The sequence below is a fragment of the Lepidothrix coronata genome, unplaced genomic scaffold, assembly GCF_001604755.1.
Source record: "Lepidothrix coronata isolate B3197 unplaced genomic scaffold, Lepidothrix_coronata-1.0 Scaffold168, whole genome shotgun sequence".
Classification (NCBI taxonomy): Eukaryota; Metazoa; Chordata; class Aves; order Passeriformes; family Pipridae; genus Lepidothrix; species Lepidothrix coronata.
The window spans coordinates 1,955,875-1,976,361 of record NW_016690348.1 but is presented as its reverse complement, the minus strand read 5'-3'; the positions used below and the strand labels follow the sequence as shown (position 1 = coordinate 1,976,361).

General features: G+C 35.6%; 1 protein-coding gene across 2 annotated transcripts in view; it reads left to right on the top strand.

The window, feature by feature from the left end:
* Positions 1–20,487, top strand: part of RYR3 (ryanodine receptor 3) — a 218,916-nt gene that overhangs the window by 119,556 nt on the left and 78,873 nt on the right. The window contains exons 42-52 of one of the 2 annotated variants that reach the window (XM_017829727.1): positions 171–303; positions 1,222–1,325; positions 4,398–4,533; positions 9,175–9,355; positions 9,825–9,933; positions 11,143–11,263; positions 14,954–15,123; positions 15,786–16,006; positions 16,626–16,716; positions 18,074–18,214; positions 19,783–19,964. In XM_017829727.1, the coding sequence (XP_017685216.1) occupies positions 171–303; positions 1,222–1,325; positions 4,398–4,533; positions 9,175–9,355; positions 9,825–9,933; positions 11,143–11,263; positions 14,954–15,123; positions 15,786–16,006; positions 16,626–16,716; positions 18,074–18,214; positions 19,783–19,964 (1,589 nt within the window). The remainder of the gene's footprint in view (positions 1–170; positions 304–1,221; positions 1,326–4,397; positions 4,534–9,174; positions 9,356–9,824; positions 9,934–11,142; positions 11,264–14,953; positions 15,124–15,785; positions 16,007–16,625; positions 16,717–18,073; positions 18,215–19,782; positions 19,965–20,487) is intronic. The other variant, XM_017829728.1, reaches the window with a different exon arrangement.

Sequence of the window (20,487 nt, the reverse complement as noted above, 5' to 3'; positions counted from 1 at the left end):
AAAGTAAAAAGGAAATGCAGGCTCTTTTTTTAAGTTAGAACCAAAGCAACTGTCAGATGCTTATCACCTTGGTAACTTCACCATAATTTCCTTGTTAGGACTGCAGGAGGAAGAATTGGAACAGATTGGTAATTAACATATTTCACTGCTTTGTCAACTTTCTTCTTCAGCAGATCGCTTTTCCTAAGATGGTAGCAAGCTGTTGCCGATTCCTGTGCTACTTCTGTCGAATTAGTCGTCAAAACCAAAAGGCCATGTTTGAGCATCTCAGTTACTTACTGGAAAACAGCAGTGTTGGACTGGGTATGTCATGTAACTGTAACAGCTAAAAGCAAGAGTAGGAGCAACCGTGATATCACAAGACTAGTGTCTAATTAGTATAGCAAATTGAAACATGCTTAAACCACTTTGTGGTTTCACCTCTAACTTTTTTTTTTTTTTCATTTTTGTTTCATCCTTATGTGTCTGTGAATTGTATTAGAAACAGAATAGTTCCATTCAAAATAGTTGTGATTTGAAATCTAAGATTAAATTGACCCTGCGTGGTGTTTGCCTGTTTCATCTGGTTTCATTTTCCTTGCCTCTGCAGTTTACGCTACTGAAGTAAATTTCATATTTTTCCTTTGGAATACTGAATGTATGTTTTTTTATGCATGTGCATTAGATTTGTAATACAAGGAAAATTGTGTTGGCTAGATAGATGGCTATAAAAATAACATATAACAAGGCAAGATAGTGTGTGATTTCACAGTGCTTTAGCTGTTCATGCCTGCATTTGACCATAATAAACACAGAAAATGGGAAAAGATTAAAGAAAGAAAACAGGTAACTGAAGCTTGAAATGTCTCTTTTGGCTAAATTTAGACATATTTCAAAATCTGGAATTGATAGGGTTGTGCAAAATTACAAAGTTAACATGTTGCTCTGCTAAAGAAATAGTATTCCTCTGATTTGCTATGTTGTTAATACTATTTTTTTTCATCTGCATTTGAAACCAGTGTGATTGAGTATATTTATAGATATGGATGTCAAGTCAGAAGAAAATTTCAGCATTTATTTTCATGATATTGAAAACAGTTGACCATATTCTTGAATGAAGAACAGCCCTACAAAGTACTATGAATATATTTACGTTCTAGATTCCAGCGAGATCGCTGCCCTCTGCTGCATGAATGTGATTACTGCAAACTCAATTTAATTAGTGTTTATTGACTTCTGCAGCATTTCCTTCAATGAGAGGTTCGACACCGCTAGATGTTGCAGCAGCCTCTGTTATGGACAATAATGAGCTTGCACTTGCATTGGAGGAGCCAGACCTTGATAAGGTAAGTGGTCGCTCTGACCTTTTACCTATTTATTAGATGGTGTACTTGTGCTAGAAGGGTTTAAGAGGGCAAGTTTGATCATAGTAATTCTTGGATATGATCTCCTCAGAAATACCTACTCTAGGTATGTGCTGTTTTATGGTAAGATTGAATGAGCACTATTTTCCCTTATTTTACTTTATGCTTATTGGGAATCACAGCAAAAGAGATTTATTTCTTTTCTACCTTTTCACTATTGTTATCAGCTAGAAAGGACGGTAAGAAAAAAGACATGAAACAGGAGAAAGGAATATCAAGAAGCATTGTTTGGGGAGAAAAAAAATAGAGAATTAAGAGGAGAATGTGAAAAAAGGACACAGGTTTTTTAGTTTAAATCATAGAGATTGGTGGTGATGAAGGTTATAGCTAAGAGAATGGAAGGGCAGGTATTTGAAGAGGAAAGGTGGAACATGATTTGAAGAGTAGTTGCAGTGGGAAACTGAATCCAGGACTCAAGTTGTTGGCAATGGTTAGGAATAAAGGGGGATGTGAGGAGAGGCAGGATGAACTAGAAATGGTGGTAAAATATAAAAAAATTGCATGAAAGTTCTTTGTATATTGCAGGAGAAAAACAGATTTAGAGATGGAATATGGGTGCACAGTCAGAAGAGGAGGAAAGCAGCAAAAGGAAGTGATATGTGGTAACACTACATTGGAGTACAGAAAACAGAAGGCAGCATTTAATATAAATGGAGGGAACAGTTAAGCACCTAAATGATAGCTTAGCACAGGGAAAATCTCTGTGCAGTATGGCAGAATCCTGTGATGAGAGTGGAACTGGTTGTGGGAGTGTTTGTGATCACCATGTGGTGTAGGAGAGGAAAAGTTGTGAAATTGGAATAAATGGGGATATTATGGGAATAGCTAGGAGAAGACAGAGACAAGAATATGAATGGGAAGGGTGTGAGACAGTACGGAAATAAACTGATTAGGAAAAATTAGTGTTGAGAGGAATTATCAATTCTGTATCACCTGCAAAATTGCCTAGAGTACGCTCTCCCCTGTCATTAATAAAGAAATTAAATGGTATTGATATCAACCCTTGGGATACAACACTAGTGACTAGAACACTACCAGTGACTAGAACACTACCAGTGACTGTCTTATATTTTCATGGAAAGTACTGTAGAGCAAGTCAGCACTTGGTCAGAGCACCAAGCCTGACTGAGTTCAAGAAGCATTTGGTCAATACTTTTGGGCACATAATGTGAGTCTTGGGGATGGTCCTGGGCAGGACTGGGAGTTGGACTCAATGATCCTTGTGGCTCCCTTTCGACTTGGCATATTCTGTGATTCTGTGAATTTCCCTGTTGATTATTAACTGCATGTTTATAATTTACTGATTGCTTACCTTGAAATACTTGGCACCGTACAAGTACTGAATTTTTGAACACTTACATATATCAACTGCAACATAAGCAGTATTTTATGCTGAAAAATCAGGCTGTATATGTCTCAGATTGGGCTTTCCGAATTCATCAGTCATTTTAGCTGTAACAGTGGTAATGTATTGGCTGTAACATATTGCCTTTGCTGAGTCAGTAACTTTACCTAGTCCAGTATGTGGATGTTATTCAGTAAAGACATCTATAAACCAAATAACAAGAAAAAACTAATACTGTCTAGCTATCAGTTGATGAATGTGGCAGACAAACCCTATTCACAAAATGATACAGCATTTCTATGTGACTAAAGTTTGTACCATAAAGCCTGTGTTCAAAGCAAATTAATTACACATAGGCAACCTAACTTTTGAACTTTTGCCATTGGAAATTTAAACTCTTTTTACTGCAAATGTGTGAATGTGTGGAAGGTAGAGGACTGCATAAGGAATGTATCCCGTGGCCTGATGATACACTGGAGTAAACTGAATACGTTAAAATTATGTGGCTTGGTGGTAACATTGTAACTTCTGAAAAGAGAAAAGAAATTTATTCTACTGTTTTTATCACATTTTATATGAGATTTCACTTATATCTTCTGAATGAATGCTTGAAAACTATCAAGCCCTGTTAGGAATTGCATACTTTTTGCACAGAGTGCTCTGAGTAACTTCCTTACTGCACACTGTCATAAACAAGTTTTTCACATCAGCCCATTTTTCATCTGTTGCAGCCTTTTGGGTACTGTATCAGCAGAGATATAACTCATAACATTTTTTCTCGTGGGGCATTAGATAATGACTAAGTATAATCACATCATATATCTCCCTTTTGCCATCCATTTTTGCCTGCCTTCCATTATAAGAAAAATATAGTTTGTATAATTTTTACAAGTTCATGAAAGATTCTTCATGTTCCTTACCCATGTTAAGTGCTATAACCTTGTTGTCCTTTGTATTTGTACAGTTATCTGCAAATTTACTTTAAGATGAATGAGAAACTATTTTGTACATTTCAGAAATTCAATTTACTATAATTAAAGAATTTTTTCATAATTTCTTTAAGATTTCTCTTAGTTAAAGATACTCCTCTTGATAAGAAATGCTGTGTTAGGAATTTACATAATACCAAAATTTTTAATTGTTCTGGTTTCAGACTCTTAAAACTGTTTATTGATATTTATCAGTCTCTTGCAAAATGTAATTGTTTTCGTATCTATTAAAATCAGAATTACAATATATAAAATTTTGATGTAATATTTATTTTACTGTTGTAGCAAATTAACCATACATGGCTATTGGTATGATTTTAAAGTTGTTAAATAGTTTTTTAGCGGTTGCTTATGTCCTTTAAAAGGTCTAGAATCTACAATATTTTGTTCCACTTCTCACATTCCACATTTGTTCTTGTTTTTGTATTGTTGTGTCATAATATAATTAGGTAACTTCAGAAATAAAGAGTGGTAGCCTTTTTTCATCATCATCAAAAGAAACCATGACTGATAAAATAATGACATTGATAGTTCCTTAGGTGAAATGCCTAGTATATAAAAAACGTTGATTTAAAAAAAATGCTATGCGATTTTTTTTTATAGGTATATTTAGAAATTTATGTCTGAACACCTGAATAAATGATTGCTTCTGTATTGTAGGTTGTTACCTACCTGGCAGGTTGTGGCTTGCAAAGCTGTCCAGTATTGCTGGCTAAAGGATATCCAGACATTGGATGGAACCCCATAGAGGGTGAACGCTACCTGTCATTCTTACGATTTGCAGTTTTTGTTAACGGTAAGTGTAATTTCTTGGCATCCAAATTCCATCAAATGTTTCCTTTAAATTACTTTCCTAACCATAAAAATGTGTTAATGACTGAAGAGAGATTAAGGCATATTCTTCTCATTACAAATGCAAGATTATTGGTATATGCCAATTATTGTAAATTTTTTTAATCTTCTTAATTGTATTTTTTTCTTAATCTTTTTGCAAATTACATAAATTAGTAGATTAACCTGTTATGGTTGCAAATGATTCCTCAAGTATCTACAGGTACTCCATACACTGGTTATAAACATAACCACTGAGCACTGATTTCAGACCTATCTTGGCCACTACACCATTGGGAGATTTAGAGGCTTATAATTAAGGCATTTTGCATCACAAAAAGTAAATTTCCATAATCCTGAGCAATCGATGTTTGTAAAGCTTCCTGACTGTATCTTACATTTAAGATCTTCAAAAAAGATAAAATCTTCTTCGATAACTTGCTTCTGTGGGCAATTTCCTTTTGCAATTTATTAAGTAAATATGTTAAAATCAAATCTGACTTATCTAAATGCCACTCAAGAATATACTTCAGCTCAAGTGAAGTTTTTTTTCATCAAAATAGTAATTTAGATTAGAAATTAGATGAGACCAGAAGATTTATCAGTGTACCACCTGTTTTATCTGCCAATATGGAAAGTGTTTTAAAGGGCAGCTAGGGAAGGGAAAGGGAAATAATTTTAAACAGTATAAATAAATGCTAACAGTGCTCTATAAAATTAGATGAAAATAACTCCAGTCTTTCTTGTGGTAGTTTATTTAGTATGAAGAGTAAACTTTGATGGATGGACTGCTAGTCAGTAGAGTCAAGTTTTAATTTCAAGTGGTTCGGTGGTTTTATTTCTGAAAAACAGTTCTGGTTGGGGTTTTGAATCTTCTCATTATTACGGGTTTGGGTAAGGTTCAGCTCTTTTGAAATTAGGTTAGTAATTTCTTTGTGTCCTCTCCTTGAGAGGATAATTACAAATAAATTAGTAAAATGGGGATTTTGAGATAAAAGCAACAAACACACTTGTAAACATATGAATGAATTTTGGTTCTGGCCAATGAATCCTTGGAATAAGCAAAGCTTCTTTCTTCAAGCAAAATTCTTCATTCACTTGACCTATGAGGTAAATTAGAGCAGACTGCAAGATATTAAAGTTATTTTCAACAGTTTGATATCCAATCAGAAGGGATATGAAAAAGAAATATATATACAGAGAAGGTCAGAATAAGAGTCTAATGACAAATGCAGTGTACAAGCAGTTGAAAATGTGAACTAATAACTCTTTATAAACTTTTATTGACTTCGGTGAGTGATATTAAGGATTAATTTCACCTTTGTTCTTGAAGCAAGTTTCTTTCCTGCACATTCTAAATCAAAACTACCTGCAAGGGATTTTTTTTCTTTTACTAGAAATTGCAATTCTTACAAAATGTATCACTGGTGTGTCAAAAAATGCCCAAATCTAGATAAATTTTTAACATTTAAATCTAAATTGTATTGGAAATGAGCTACTCAAGCCAATATTGGTAGTGCTTTTATTAAACTAAAAATTAATTACATTTTATAATTTTATTTGTATTTGCTATTTGATTCTGCAATGTGGATTCAAACAACCCCTTACAATTTGTAAGAGTGTTTTCTATTTGCCTCCTCAAAACATACATAAAGCATGCAAGGATTTGGTAGTATCTGGTAATTATATGAATGTTGTGCATGTTTTGATGGTCATTTGTATATCTATAGTGAGGTATGTAATGAGTTTTTTTGATAATAGATTTTACTTAATTATTTCTAAAATTTTCACTTGGAAGGCCTTAGCCAAATGAAACTAAAATGGTTGACTTTGTGATTTTAAATCCTGTTTTTTTCTCTGCTGTGTGAAAAGGAGGAAAAAAAAAAAAAGAGAAAAAATAAGAAAATTACCCTAAACAAAAGGCAGAATCTTTGCAAAGTCAGTAAATAAAGTTTAGAATAATTGAATCCTTTCAGCTGGAAAAGACCTTTTTGGGTTGGAAAATACCCGTAAGACCACTGAGTCCAACCATTAACCTAATACTGCCAAGTCCACCACTAAACCGTGTCCCTAAGCAGCACATCTACATGTCTTTTAAATATGTCCAGGAATGGTGATTTCACCACTTCCCTGGGCAGCCTGTTCCAATGCTTAACAACCCATTTACTGAAGACATTTTTCCTAACAACCAATCTAAACCTCCCTGGCTGCAAGTTGAGGCTGTTTTCTCTCTCCCTATGTTCCCTATGTTCCATATTAAGATCATACCAGTGTTTTAAGTTGGAAAAATAAAACACTGACAAGTTTAAAGTGTTTAGTTGCTCCTAGAGCCGGTCAGTCCCAGTTGTCTCACCTACAGTGGTGTCTTCCATTGACTACAACTTGGCTGGTAACACCACTGCTGCTCTCAGCTAAACTACAGTTTCTAGTCCTGTTTTTTGGTGACTGCTAAAGCTACAATGTTCACTTTAATATGAACTTGTTACTGTCATTCTGTACTGATTTAACATTGTAGATTGCATGCGAAATATAGATACTGATGGTCCAGGCTACTGAAATCATAAATTTGCTGACTGTGAACTGTTTCTTTTCTTGCAATTTTTCTTCCTACATTTCCCCTAATTTCATATCTTCCTATAGATTATCAGTATTCTTTATAAGATAACCACTATGAATTTCTAAACAGTTGCATTTAACCACAAGCTGAGCTTGTGACCCAATTATTATTCCTACCACTAACTGCAGTCCACAGAGCAGTTAGTTACATGGAAAGAGTTCATTTATATGAAGATTCCTTTTCTTAATGACTTTTATTCAGCAAGCACCTAGTTTACAACCTGTTTGCCTGTACTGAATTTATAGAATACTTAAACTAACTCTTTTCGCTTTTAAAATATACATACATTTCCCAAACAAGACTCTTAAAAATGGGGTTGTTTCAGGCAAGCCGTGATCTTTAAAACTGATTTTAGTGCAGTTTTTATATATGAAAAAAGAAGTATCCCGTTTCAGGCTTTAAATAGCAAGCAAATTTAACAAATATTTAAACATACAATGGAAAGTATCAGGATATTTTACTCTAGGTATATTCAATCTAAAATACAATTTATTATTCTTTAGTCATATTGAGAAGATTAAACTCTGAAATGAGTTTTCCACTGATGAAATACCAAGGATATAACGTTAAGCAACATTCCTTGCTTTAGTTTGCCTGTTAAAATTCAAAGAACTCTCACACCCTCGTCTGGATGGGATGGAGTTAGTTTTCTTCATAGCAAGTTGTTTAGTGCTGCACTTTATGATTAACAGTGTTGATAATGTGCCAGTCTTTTGAGTGTTGCTGAGCAGTGTTTGTGCAGCATGAATGCTTTCTCCTTTGTTTTCATACCCTGTCCCTTCCCCTCCTTCGCTGGCCACAGTTAGGTTCAGGGTGGGCAAGAGGTGGACACAAGTGAGACAGCTGGTCCTGACTACCTGAAGGGATATTCCATACCATGACATTGTGCTCAGCAATAAAAGCTCAGGAAAATGAGGAGGAAGAGGGGAACATTTGTGATTATGGAACTTGTCTTTCCAAACAACCATTATGTGTACTGGGGTCCTTTCTAAAAACTGGCTAGACATCTGCCTGGGAAACAGTGAATGATTTTATCTTTCTGCTTTGCTTGTGTGGTGGATTGACCCTGGCTGGATGCCAGATATCCACCAAAGCTGCTCTATCAATCTGAGGTTTCCCATGGGTTCACAGCCTTCTTTCTCACCTGCTCCAGTGTGGGACTCCTCCAGGGGCTGCAGGTGGATCTCTGCTCCCCCACTGGCCCCCATGGGCTGCAGGGGCACAGTTGACTCATTGACTCGCCGTGGTCTGCACCGCGGGCTGCAGGGGAACCTCAGCTCCGGCACCTGGAGCACCTTCTCCCTTCCTTCTCCACTGACCTTGGTGTCTGCAGAGTTGTTCATCTCACCTCTCTTCTCTGGTTACAATTACATCTGAACAATAACTTTTTTCTCCTTCTTAAATATGTTATCACCATTTCTGATTGGCTCAACCTTGTCTTGGCATTGGCTCTGTCAGACCTGGCGGAAGCTTCTGGCAGAAGCTTCTGGTGGAAGTAGCCACCCCTATGGCCCTCCCTGCTGCCCAAACCTGATCATGCAAACCCAATACAGTTTGCATGCATGGCTTTCCCTTTCTCTACTAGACAGTCATTATCTAAATCTGTGAGTCGTCACAACTTCCTTCTATTTTCTCCCTGTCTTTCCCACCCATTCCAATAGCAGACTTCTGGCCTCTTGGGACTGTTAGCCATTATACCAGAGAGATTAGTCTTTGCCAGAAAATTAACCTTCCAAATTGAACTGTTCTAGATTGGACAGTTCTAATGCAGTAAAACTTCTGCAAGGCAAGTCTACACTAGCACTTTTAAACCTCAGTACAGTTTTGATAAAGCATATCCAGTGATACCAACTTGCTACACTTTTGGTTTCAACTATTAGGATGAGGATTTGTTTTATATTTTGTAAAATTTAGGAGAAAAATTAAGTTTTCTTCTGACTTAAGTATACATTTCTGGAGAAAGTTTGTATAGTGTTTTTTGGTCCTCAGGTGAAAGTGTTGAGGAAAATGCAAGTGTTGTTGTCAAGCTCCTTATTCGACGGCCAGAGTGCTTTGGGCCAGACCTTAGGGGAGAAGGAGGAAATGGTTTGCTGGCTGCTATGCAGGAAGCTATCAGAATCTCAGAGAATCCTGCTCGTGACCTTCCTTCCCAGGCATATAAAAGAGAAGGGTAAGTAAATGTGAAAGCTTGTTTGGCAAATGATGATTTCATAGCGGATTCAATCTTGCTTGCAATAAGTGGATAATAGACCCTGCTGTGTAAGGCATTATACAAAACTAGAGCATTAGAGATTCGCGCCCACAAGCCGTTGTCGTATGGAATTCATAAAGCATGAGCTGGATAAAAGTGGAATGAGTTACAGAGAGAGAGAAAAAGCCTGACGGACAAAGTGAAGGAGAAGGCTGTTGTGGAATGAAGCTAAGGTTAAGGTAAGGTAAAAGAGGAAGATAGAAGGCTCATGTAAAGTCACCTATTACTGTTCAGTTGCATGCTTACTCTAGGGATAAAAACGCTGTAGTCCAGAGCCAAGGAGAATTGAGTATGTCTGTTTAATAGTCTCTGGATCATGTCTCTAGCTCCAGAAGAGAGCTATAAACTTGCATTAGCAAAAATGCTCACTGTTTTCTTTACTTTTTAGTGAGGAGGAGGAGGAGGAGGAAGAGGAGACTGTGCACATGGGTAATGCAATCATGTCATTTTACTCAGCTCTCATAGATTTACTTGGACGCTGTGCACCAGAAATGCATGTAAGTTCATTTTGTCACTTGCTCAGAAAATGTAGGAGATTTGTAAACATAACTGTACATCTCTAACTAAACCTTTCTCTGTTTGAAGAGTTCTTCCCTTCAGAAGGTAGACTTTATTGCTTCTTACTGTATCTAGATAAATTGATTCCCTGCAAGCTGCTTACAAAAATCATGGTCTTTTGATTTCTTTATGCTTTCTATTTATCTAAAGTTTTGATAATTTTTATATGACTATGAAATAAAAGCAAATATGAACTTCTAGTGTTGCACAATTAAACAAGCAGTCTAATAACAATTTCTGAAATTGGCCCTTTACTGTTCTCTAGAAAGGCATAAAAATAATTTTCATAAGAATGTGATACAGAGCTGCTTTTGTGTGCATCGAGGAAATATGGTGCCCACACCAAATGAATACATGGAAAAATATGTAAAATATCTGTTTTAACTGTAACACCCATAAAAACCACAGGGAAGACTTGGTTTTAGTTAGATTGACTTCTGCTCTTCAGTACTTAAAATTCTTTAGTAGTATAAGCCCAGATGAAAATGCTATATGTATTTCAATACAATAAGAAGGAAGAAGTTTGGCTTGTAGCCTGCCTACTTACTACTACCAAAGCTATTAACTTTATTAGCTGTACGTAGCTCTCTGTTGCCAGAGATAGTAGTTCTATGTTAAGAAAATTACTGGTAGAGGTGTTCAGACACAGGCTATGAATACCTGATTTCTGCAAGGAGTTGAAAGGAACTGGTCACCTAATTGTTGTTAATGCCTTTTGAAATTTTTATGGCATAGAAATAATAGAAAAATGCATAGCCACATCATGCAGATTTGCATCTGTTTGTAGCGTAAAGAAGCAAGCTGAAAACCTGGTACCTAAGATTCTGTAGTTAACATGAGTATTTCAGTAAGTTTCAGTTTTATCACCGTATCTGATTTGGTTTAGAAATCTTATCACTGTGGAGTTTTTTTTGTGTTATTGGGAATTTATAATATTGTGAAATCATTGATATGATGTCAAAATAAGAACAGAAGCAAAAGGAGGAACAGCTGAAAATTGGCAACTTCATTAGAGTTTTCAGATAAATTGAATTTCTGTGAATTTTCTTTCAGTGTTTAAAAAAATCATATTAATATAAATATTTTGAGGAAAATTTTCTTATGTCCATCAGTACTAAATTTCTAAATTGATAAACTTTTTCTAACAGCTTATTCAAAGTGGAAAAGGGGAAGCTATTCGAATAAGATCTATCCTTCGATCTCTAGTGCCAACTGAAGATTTGGTTGGGATTATAAGTATACCACTAAAGCTGTCAACAGTTAACAAAGGTAACGCCAATACTTTTATTAGACTAGTTATCTTTTATAAAAGTCTTTTGGCACATTAGCATTCAAGTGTAAAATAAAGTGGTTTTGTTAGAGTTAAATATAAGCTGAGAACTGTTCTTCAAATTTTAATTAGATCTGTATCAATTAGAGCTGCTTTAGTAGCACAGATGTTTGCTCCTGTGGATCAGAGACTGTAAGAACATAAGAAATACTTTAAAAGATCACACTAATGGGCTGGTACTTTGTCTTCAGCAGTGGCTGTAGAGATGCTACCACTTTAAGTAAAATGTGTGAGCTTAGGCTCAGTCTCTTTGTATTTCCACATCATCCAGTCATTTGTTTAGAAAGATCAATGTATCTCTCTGCCTATCAACATCTGTTTCTGGATGTGGTATCCAAGCATGTATCTAATCTCTTTAGAATAATGTCTCTAGTCACAAACTCCTGTGGCAATAAGTTCTAGAATTTCCCTATTTGCTACATTTTACGCATTTATTAAAAAGAAAAGAAAAAAGAAACTTATGCTCTACTAATTTTAATTAACACATTTGAATTGTAGTGTTTCGGGATTTGGTGTATAGCAGTTCTTAATTCACCTTGTCAGCTACATAGATAATATTCTTAATTTCAGTTATATCCTTTTCCAGTCCTCATTTTGTAAAACTTAAGAATCCAAACTTTTCTTAGTCTCTGATCATAACTGCTCCACTACCTTAACTACTTTAGTTGCCTAATGTGTACTTTTGCTACCTCTATTCTGCAATACCGATATATGGAAAACATCTGTGGGATGTACACAAGACCTGAGCAGGTTGTACTGTGCACACAAGTCTTTGGTTTATGTGTTAATTTCATATTTCATATATATATAAATAGCAGCAAAATGATGCCCTCTCCCCTATTCTGAGTACCCCTTTCTGATGATGTCCAATATCTTGAGTCATTTGGCTGCAGCTACACATTGAGTTGATGATATCACAGACTTTTAATGATGACCTCTGGATCTCTTTGTAACGTCAGTTATGAGCTCAGCATCGTGTAGGCATGTCTTATTTTCCTGCAGATGCATTAACTTGGAGTTGTCTTCATTGAAGTGCATCTGTCTACTTGCCCAATCAGTTTTGTTAATGATTTATCCAAACGGAAGACTTTAGTGTTGTATACAGACTTTTAAGTTCCTTTTTTTGCTTCCTGCTATAGGTCACTGATGACTCTCAGTATAGAGTCCTGTTTGTCCTTGCTTGATTAAAATGCCACACATGCATATTGCATTTTAATTACCTTTGCTGTTTCTTGGAACTGTGCTGGTTATTTCTTCCATGACTTTTTCAGAGGAAGTGAAAATCAGGCATATTTGCTTCTGGATTGTCTTGATCTGAAGAAGATACTCCTCTATACCTATTGTCTTTCCCCAATTTCTAGGTATAATGTTCCACTCTGATCTCTGATGTTTAATCCTAGATGCCTGATTTCTCTTTTATTAGTCACAGAATCACAGACTATGCTGAGTTGGAAGTTGATCAGTCTCGCAGTCATGGTCCTCCAGCTCAGGCACTGAGATCCCCTTGGTCTGTTATCAGTGTTGAAGACAGAGGCAAAGAAAGTGTTAAGTACCTCTGCCTTGTCTCTGTCCCTGTTTGTGAGGTGACCATCCTCACCCAATAATGGACTGATGATATTTCTATACTGCCATTAATATATTTGAAATATGTTTAATATATTGCCATTAATGCATTTGAAAAAACTCTTTTTATTGTCCCCTAACATTTCTGGCCAGCTTCAACTCCAGTTGAGCTTTGGCCGTAGGAATTTTCTCCCTACAGTGGCAAGCAGCGTCTCTGAATTCTTCCCATGTCACTTGACCTTTCTTCCAGTGGGCATACACCTTCCTTTTTTGCCTTATCTCCAAGAGAAGATCCCTGCTCTACCTCGTCTGCTTGACTTCTGATGTTACGGAATTACCTTCTGTGTCCTTAGGAGGTGATGTTTGAAAAGTGACCAGCACTAATGGACCTCAGCACCTGCAAAAACACTTTCACAGGGGACCTTACTTTCTAATTCCCTGAGCAGCCTGAAGTCTGCTCTCCTCATATCCAGTGCTGAGATTTTGCTGGCAGTCTATTTCTGCACTTGTTCATCTTGTCCCATAATGATTCCCTCTTTTATAATCAAGCTGACTAAATCCCTCTTCTCTACACCACAATCTCACCCATCCTTTGAGACTTTGATACTCTACTTTGATATCTCTGCCTGCCTCACATAAGCTCCTCCCGTGAAGTATAGACAAGTTATCATGGAATTCTCTTACACGTCATGAAGCCACTCAGCTTAGTGCATCATACAGCAATCTCCCGCTTCCACTGCCTGCTACTTCATATCCTTGGCAACCCTGTCTACCACCAGGGAAGCCTCTGTGCAAAGGGTGGAGCGGTTCTTCTCTTAAGATGTTATCTTTCCTTCCCAAGTAAATATCCAAGGTATCCCAGGTAAACTATCTAAGACTAACCACCTAAGTACCTCAAGGGTTGCCACTATGGGGTTGAGGCTCGGCTGCAGTCTTGCTATCCTGTTTCTCTTACTACTCTGATTCCTCTATTCTCTCCTCTGGAGAAGGAGACTATTCTCTGAAGACACAAACCTTGTGTACTGTGTGTATACACAGAAGACCTGAAACCAGGGTGTGGATCTGCTGCTCTCTCTGCACCAAACTGTGTAGCTCCATGTTTGTACCTGGATCTCTACCTATCACTGAGGTTGAGACTGACTTTTTGTCAGTGGAACTAACAGCCTTCTTAACACTTTCTGTTAAAGGCAAGTCAGTGAATGCTTTTTTCACCCTCTTTACTCTGGAACTCAAAACCAATTCAGAATCAGAATTCAGATTACAGAGGTGTATTGATCATAGCATTCTTGCTTCTTGGGTGATTGTTGATTCTTTCCTAGACATGATCAATATGGTTATCCAGGGTGGATTTATTTCCACAAGATAACTTCCAAGGTAACCATAAACCCCAAAATTTTCTGTAAAGCATAAACTCAAAAGAGGATGAGGGGCTTTATGGCATTATGATCTCCATGTTTCACATTAATTTCTCTGTGTTCCATGGGCTATAAACTACCAGTCTTCCATTTTCTTCTAGGGCAAAATAATTTATTCTCCTTTCTGTCCTTCTATAGTGCTTTCTATTTCACAAGAATTGTGTTTACCCCTTTTCAGTCAGCGATGTTTTATCAGATACACAATTGACATCAGTCAATAGCAGTTGTTATTGTCATCTTCCCCTTGGATTCCATGTTCATTCTAGTCTAGTTTACATGAGAGAAAAATTAAACTTCTTAACCTTCTTTGACTTCACAGTTGCTGTGTTCTTTTGGTATTTGCAGTAATACTTATTTTTAATTTTACCATGTAAGCGTTCTCTGTAATAGTAATGAAACAAGCTGAATGTTTTACCATTCATTTCTAAGCTTTTAAGAGTGAAAGATAATTAAACTGCCAAATAATAGGGTTTTTTAAATAGTGAAAACTTACTATTCTTTTTCAGCATACAAGAAAACTAAACAAGAATATAATTTTCTTTGAATATGTGATTTTACACACTAAATGCAATTATAGCATCTTTTATTGTCTTGGTGTTTCTTGTTTTATCAATTATCTACAATTAAAATTTGCATTATATATTTGTGCAGATGGCACAGTAAATGAACCAGACATGTCTGCAAGTTTCTGTCCTGATCATAAAGCACCCATGGTACTCTTCTTGGACCGTGTCTATGGTATTAAGGACCAAAGCTTCCTCCTTCACCTACTGGAAGTTGGATTTTTACCAGATTTAAGAGCCTCTGCCTCTTTGGATACAGTACGTATTTCACTATGGAGTTTAGGTGCAGTGGATAGCTATAGTGGCCTGTAAGTGTAAGAAAATGGAATTTCAAGTCAAAACGGCTTTTTTTAATAAAGGTATTATAGGCTTGCTATAAAACAAAACCAATATTAATTCAGTTACTACTAATTTATAGTGCTTAAGTCTGATTACAAGCATACAGTAGCACCTTATGAAGCAACAATGTAAAGTAGTTTAAAAACTTTTAATACAGGTTGTACAGTAATGAAATAAATAGATTGAGTATACTGTAATAAGCCTAATGATTGCTTTTATTTTATGTGTGCTTCCAATAATTACACTGAAAATCCATATGTATGAAGAAATTAATGAGATGAAAAGTACTACTTAATGTTTAGCAGTTTTTTCTAACCTTTTAAAGAAAGAATCTGCATATTCTCTTCTGCCTCTATTGGTTAAAAGTGCAGTGGGGCAAGACATAGGACAAAAGTGGATGACTTGGATTTTCTCCAGTTGAGAAAAAACGGATTTTGTCTTCATGTGTATACTGGGAATATCATGTTAGCACCCAGCCACTAAGGGAACCTAAGGAGTATTTAAGTATTATGTTTTATAGACTTCGTATTTAACAACCTTTACTCAGTGTGATACTAACAATCATTTACTACTTCATACAGGTTTCTCTAAGTACCACAGAGGCAGCTCTTGCGCTAAATAGATACATTTGCTCAGCTGTGTTTCCATTACTCAAAAGATGTGCTCCCCTCTTTTCTGGAACAGAGCACCACGCCTCTCTGGTTGACTCCATGCTTCACACAATATATAGGTTGTCCAAGGGACGGTCCCTTACAAAAGCACAAAGAGACACTATTGAAGAATGCCTGCTTGCTATTTGCCAGTATGTATGACACCTATGTATAGATTGATTTCTTTTGTCCAGAATATGTATTTTAACAATTTCTTTCTTTGTGTATAGTGTAAAACTAAGATTATTTTATTCTTGCATGAAATAAATGACCATTGTATGAGAAAATTTTTTTTCTGAAGAAAAAATACATTTAATTTTTCCATTCTGGGTACTGCACGATAGAGGCTGTTGTGTTGATATCAGGCTTATGGTGATATAGAATAAATTCTGATTATTTGTAAAAACAAAACCCCAGTAATTACCAAAAATGTTCTGGCAAGTCTGACTCTGTGTGTTGAGGACTTAAGGGATCAATGTGTTTGTATTCCAAAAATAACTCCTAAAGCTGGTCCTAAAGCTGAGATGAACACTGAGGAATTGAACCTTAGGAATGGAAATGTTGATTTGGCTTTCCCTTAAGAGGGCCAAGAAGTAGCATAACTTTCTGTGCTATATCATTCTATATGTAGATGAGATTCCTTAAGCACCTACCATCGCTTTTACAAAATACTTTTAATGACTGTTTTGTATCCCAATATGTAAATTCAGTTTTTATTTCATTTTTGCTGAACTGTATGACATTTACTGATAACATTTTTTAAAATTACAGCCACTTACGTCCCTCTATGCTACAACAGTTGTTGAGAAGGCTAGTTTTTGATGTGCCCCTGCTCAATGAATACTGTAAAATGCCTCTTAAGGTAAATACTTTCTGTACATGCATTCAGCATGAAATTTCAAAATAAACTGTCATCATCATGTTTTTAAAAACAGAACAGGCAGGGTGAAGCAATGTGAGATTAATTCTCAATTGAAAATAATGTAAGCATTTTATAAAGTCTTTCAAATTTAATGAAATGTTTGCAGATTTTTTGAAATCTTGCCTAATGTAAACAGTATATAGTAAGTTGATTATTCAATTTTGTTTAGTGAACTATTGACTTTCTCACTACTTCAGCAAAAGAGTATTTGAATGTATAATATTAAATGTTATTGTTATCTCAATATCTTTTCTGCTGCTATATGAACTATAATAAGTCTTGGTAGGATGTATAGTCCAGGAATGAATTCTGAGTGAAATCTAAGAGACAGGACACAGGGAAGAAAACTGACCTCTTATTTTTGAACAATCTGTAACAGAAGTCTTATTCATCTTCTTGTTCTGTAAATAGAGAATTAAAAATGTGACATTTTGACTATTCTGACAGGTTTGCTTCACTTTCCCATTGGATAAAAGAGCTTGATCTTAGGTCTTTAGGTCTTCTTACGGAAGAATTGAAATTCTGTCATACTCTAAAGCTGAACTGCCATATTCACAAACATGCTATGGAGCAGCATTAATTTTTTCTTAAAAATGAGGTGAAGAGGGAGTGTTTGATTTGGGGTTTTAATTATTATTTTCCCTTCCTAAACAGAATTGCAGTAAAACCAAAAATGCTAAATGCTAAAAGAAATTTTAAAATTTCTCATGGGATAGGAATTTTTAGTTCTAAAGAAGAAATCAGTGGCAAGTGCATCAATAATCAGTATACTAGCTCTTTAACTGGTATATTACAGATTGCTTATATGATACTTCTTTCCATCTGTTTTTCCAAAGAAGAGCAGTCGCAGGTAAAAGGGTGTACTATGGGCGTCTTTGCAGTGTTTTGAATAACACTGAGGCCATCAACCACAAATGACAGGAGTAAAATCAATTCAAATTGGTAAAACTTTTTATCAGAATCTATCATGTCCTACTTCATACCCATTTCATTGTCTCTGTTTTTATTCTGTGAGCTAATCTGTACTCAAATGGTGACAATTCTGAAATTTTACTTTTGCCTGTCATCACTAAGAATTCCACAGCAGCAGTTGGAGATAATACAGGCTTTATATTTTCACAATATGGGCTCTGCTGCTCTCCCAAAATGAAAAAGAAAAAAAGGACCATTATTATGAGCCACTGGAAATGAAAAGGCAGAGACAAATAATACTTCTCTTGTAACAGTTTAATAGAACAGCTTGTTATTTTGTTAAATACCAATGTTTTACATGCATTTTTATTTCTTGAAAATCTAGCTTCTGACAAATCACTATGAGCAGTGCTGGAAATACTATTGTCTGCCTTCAGGAATGGGAAGCTATGGAATTGCAGCAGAAGAAGAATTACATTTAACTGAAAAACTTTTCTGGGGAATATTTGATTCCTTGTCTCATAAGGTAATGACTGCCATTGACATTACAGTACAGGGTGACCAAAAAAGCATTACAGTGATAATTTGCTGTGCCAAGAGCAGAAAGTTCCTATTTTGACAGTTGTTTCATCTAATATGGGAGATACAGCAATGACTGCTTTTAATGAAGTGAAAAATTGAATGCTGAATCTTGATTCTCTCCAAACCAATGAAATGTCAAATCTTTATCTTGATATACCCATAAGCTTTACACCAGTAATGAGGCAATACATGCACACACTATATATATATGCATATATATACACAACTAATGATTAGTGCTTGCTGCACTAAGATGTTGGTCTTGTCTTCTATCTTAACTCTACTAAATATTTGTACGTACTTTTTACTGGCGTAAAATTAATTTTAATAAATATATGTACGTTCTTATCATATTAGTGGTATATGCACAGTAAATTTATATTGTCTGTTTTCTAACAAGCATTTGTATTATTTTAGTTTTCTGCCTATTGCTTAGCCTAGGAGATATGATGCAACATTCTATGAAACAAACGTTTTTCCATTTTCGTGTTCCAAAGTGTGATCTTGGGATTTTTAACTTGCTCAGTTTTCTCTAAGAAAAATTTGCATTTCTGGTGGGATAAATGCTCTACTGAGTAAATACTTTTTGTGCTTGATTGGGCTCAAAAATCAAGATCTCACTATGGGACAGTAACAAATCTTTTTCATTGCGTCTCACTAATGTTCCCATTCTAAGCAACAGATTTAGATGATTGTTCCTCTAGGCATTCTGATTTATAATATGGAAATGACGATGATATTTGCATTATTCTGAAATGGCTTTTTAAGCTTTATTTGTATTTGATTTTAGCAACATTTACCTCCCTCTTACTGCTTTCACAAGCGCAAGGAGTATCAGGAGGGCCTGACACAATGAAACGTTTCCAATCAGTGCATCTTAGCTTTTAACAAATAAATGAAGATGATATGTTTCTGCCAATATTGGTGGCTCACTATAATAGCATTTTCACTTTTCTGCAAATGGCTATCAGCCCAGTGAAAGAAGAGTTGTGTAAATCTGTGATCTTCTGAGCTACGGTGTTCTCCACTGTTCTGTTTTGTACAAAGATTACTAGAAATAATGAACTGACTTTGCTACAGTAAAACAAAATTTCCTTTACTGAGTATGTTTTAAACTGAAATAGTTTGAGGGGAAAGAGTGTTAAATAAAAATGGCTTCTGCAGTTAAGACAGGAAATAGTAAATTTACAACTAAGGCATTATTTTATAGATGATCATACTCTGTAACAAGGTGAACAACTCTTGATCCTCCTATGTAGGCCTTCATGGCTCAAAGGAAGCTTGCATTGTATATACTTACACAGTGTCAGCATGCTCTTGTGTAATTTGTGTAGTCTTAAGAATATGTAAAGTTGATATAATGAAAAATAGATGCCATGCAGCAATAATTTTGCTCTATGCTTAAATTTTAAATGCGCTTTACTGTGTGTTTGCATCTTCTAATGTTTGTGCATATGGCAGCTTGGTTTTCACTAACATTTTGCATGTTTTTCTATTGGATTTTCCAACCAGTTCCTATCTCTCCTGCAGAAGTATGATCCAGAGCTCTTTCGAATGGCTTTACCCTGTCTAAGTGCTATAGCTGGTGCCTTGCCTCCTGATTATTTAGATACACGAATTATGTCAACTTTGGAAAAGCAGACTTCAATGGATCCAGAAGGAAATTTTGATCCTAAACCTGTCAGCACAGCAAAGTGAGTCTCATAAATCATAGTGATTTCTTTTCCTTAAATATTTTTATACTATTCCTTATTAACATTTTTTCTCATCTGTAGAGAGAGTTGGCTAGTGACAGACTGTTAATGATATTAGGACCTCTCAGTAGTAGTATAGGGATTATTGCTTCCTCCTGCCAAATACTTCACTGCAATATATCCTGTTTACATAAAATATATTCTTCTCAGCACTGCACAGATGTTAAATATTTCCATGTTATATCTGCACAGTACATAGTAAATTCCATATTTATTATGTATCCTATTGTCTAATAGTTCAAATGTTTGGGATATGTGCATTTGATACTATAAGTATTTAGAGTGTGTTTATGGCAAATGGTACAAGATCATCAAAATCTGGTAAATGATTCAGTTGGCTTATTGTCAGATTTTTGTAAAATCTTCACCTTATTTTGAGAATTGTTCTGTAAAAATCTGACATGGCAAAATAAGCAGATAATGTAGGATGATTTAATAGAGATTTGACCTTCCTAGTAATCTT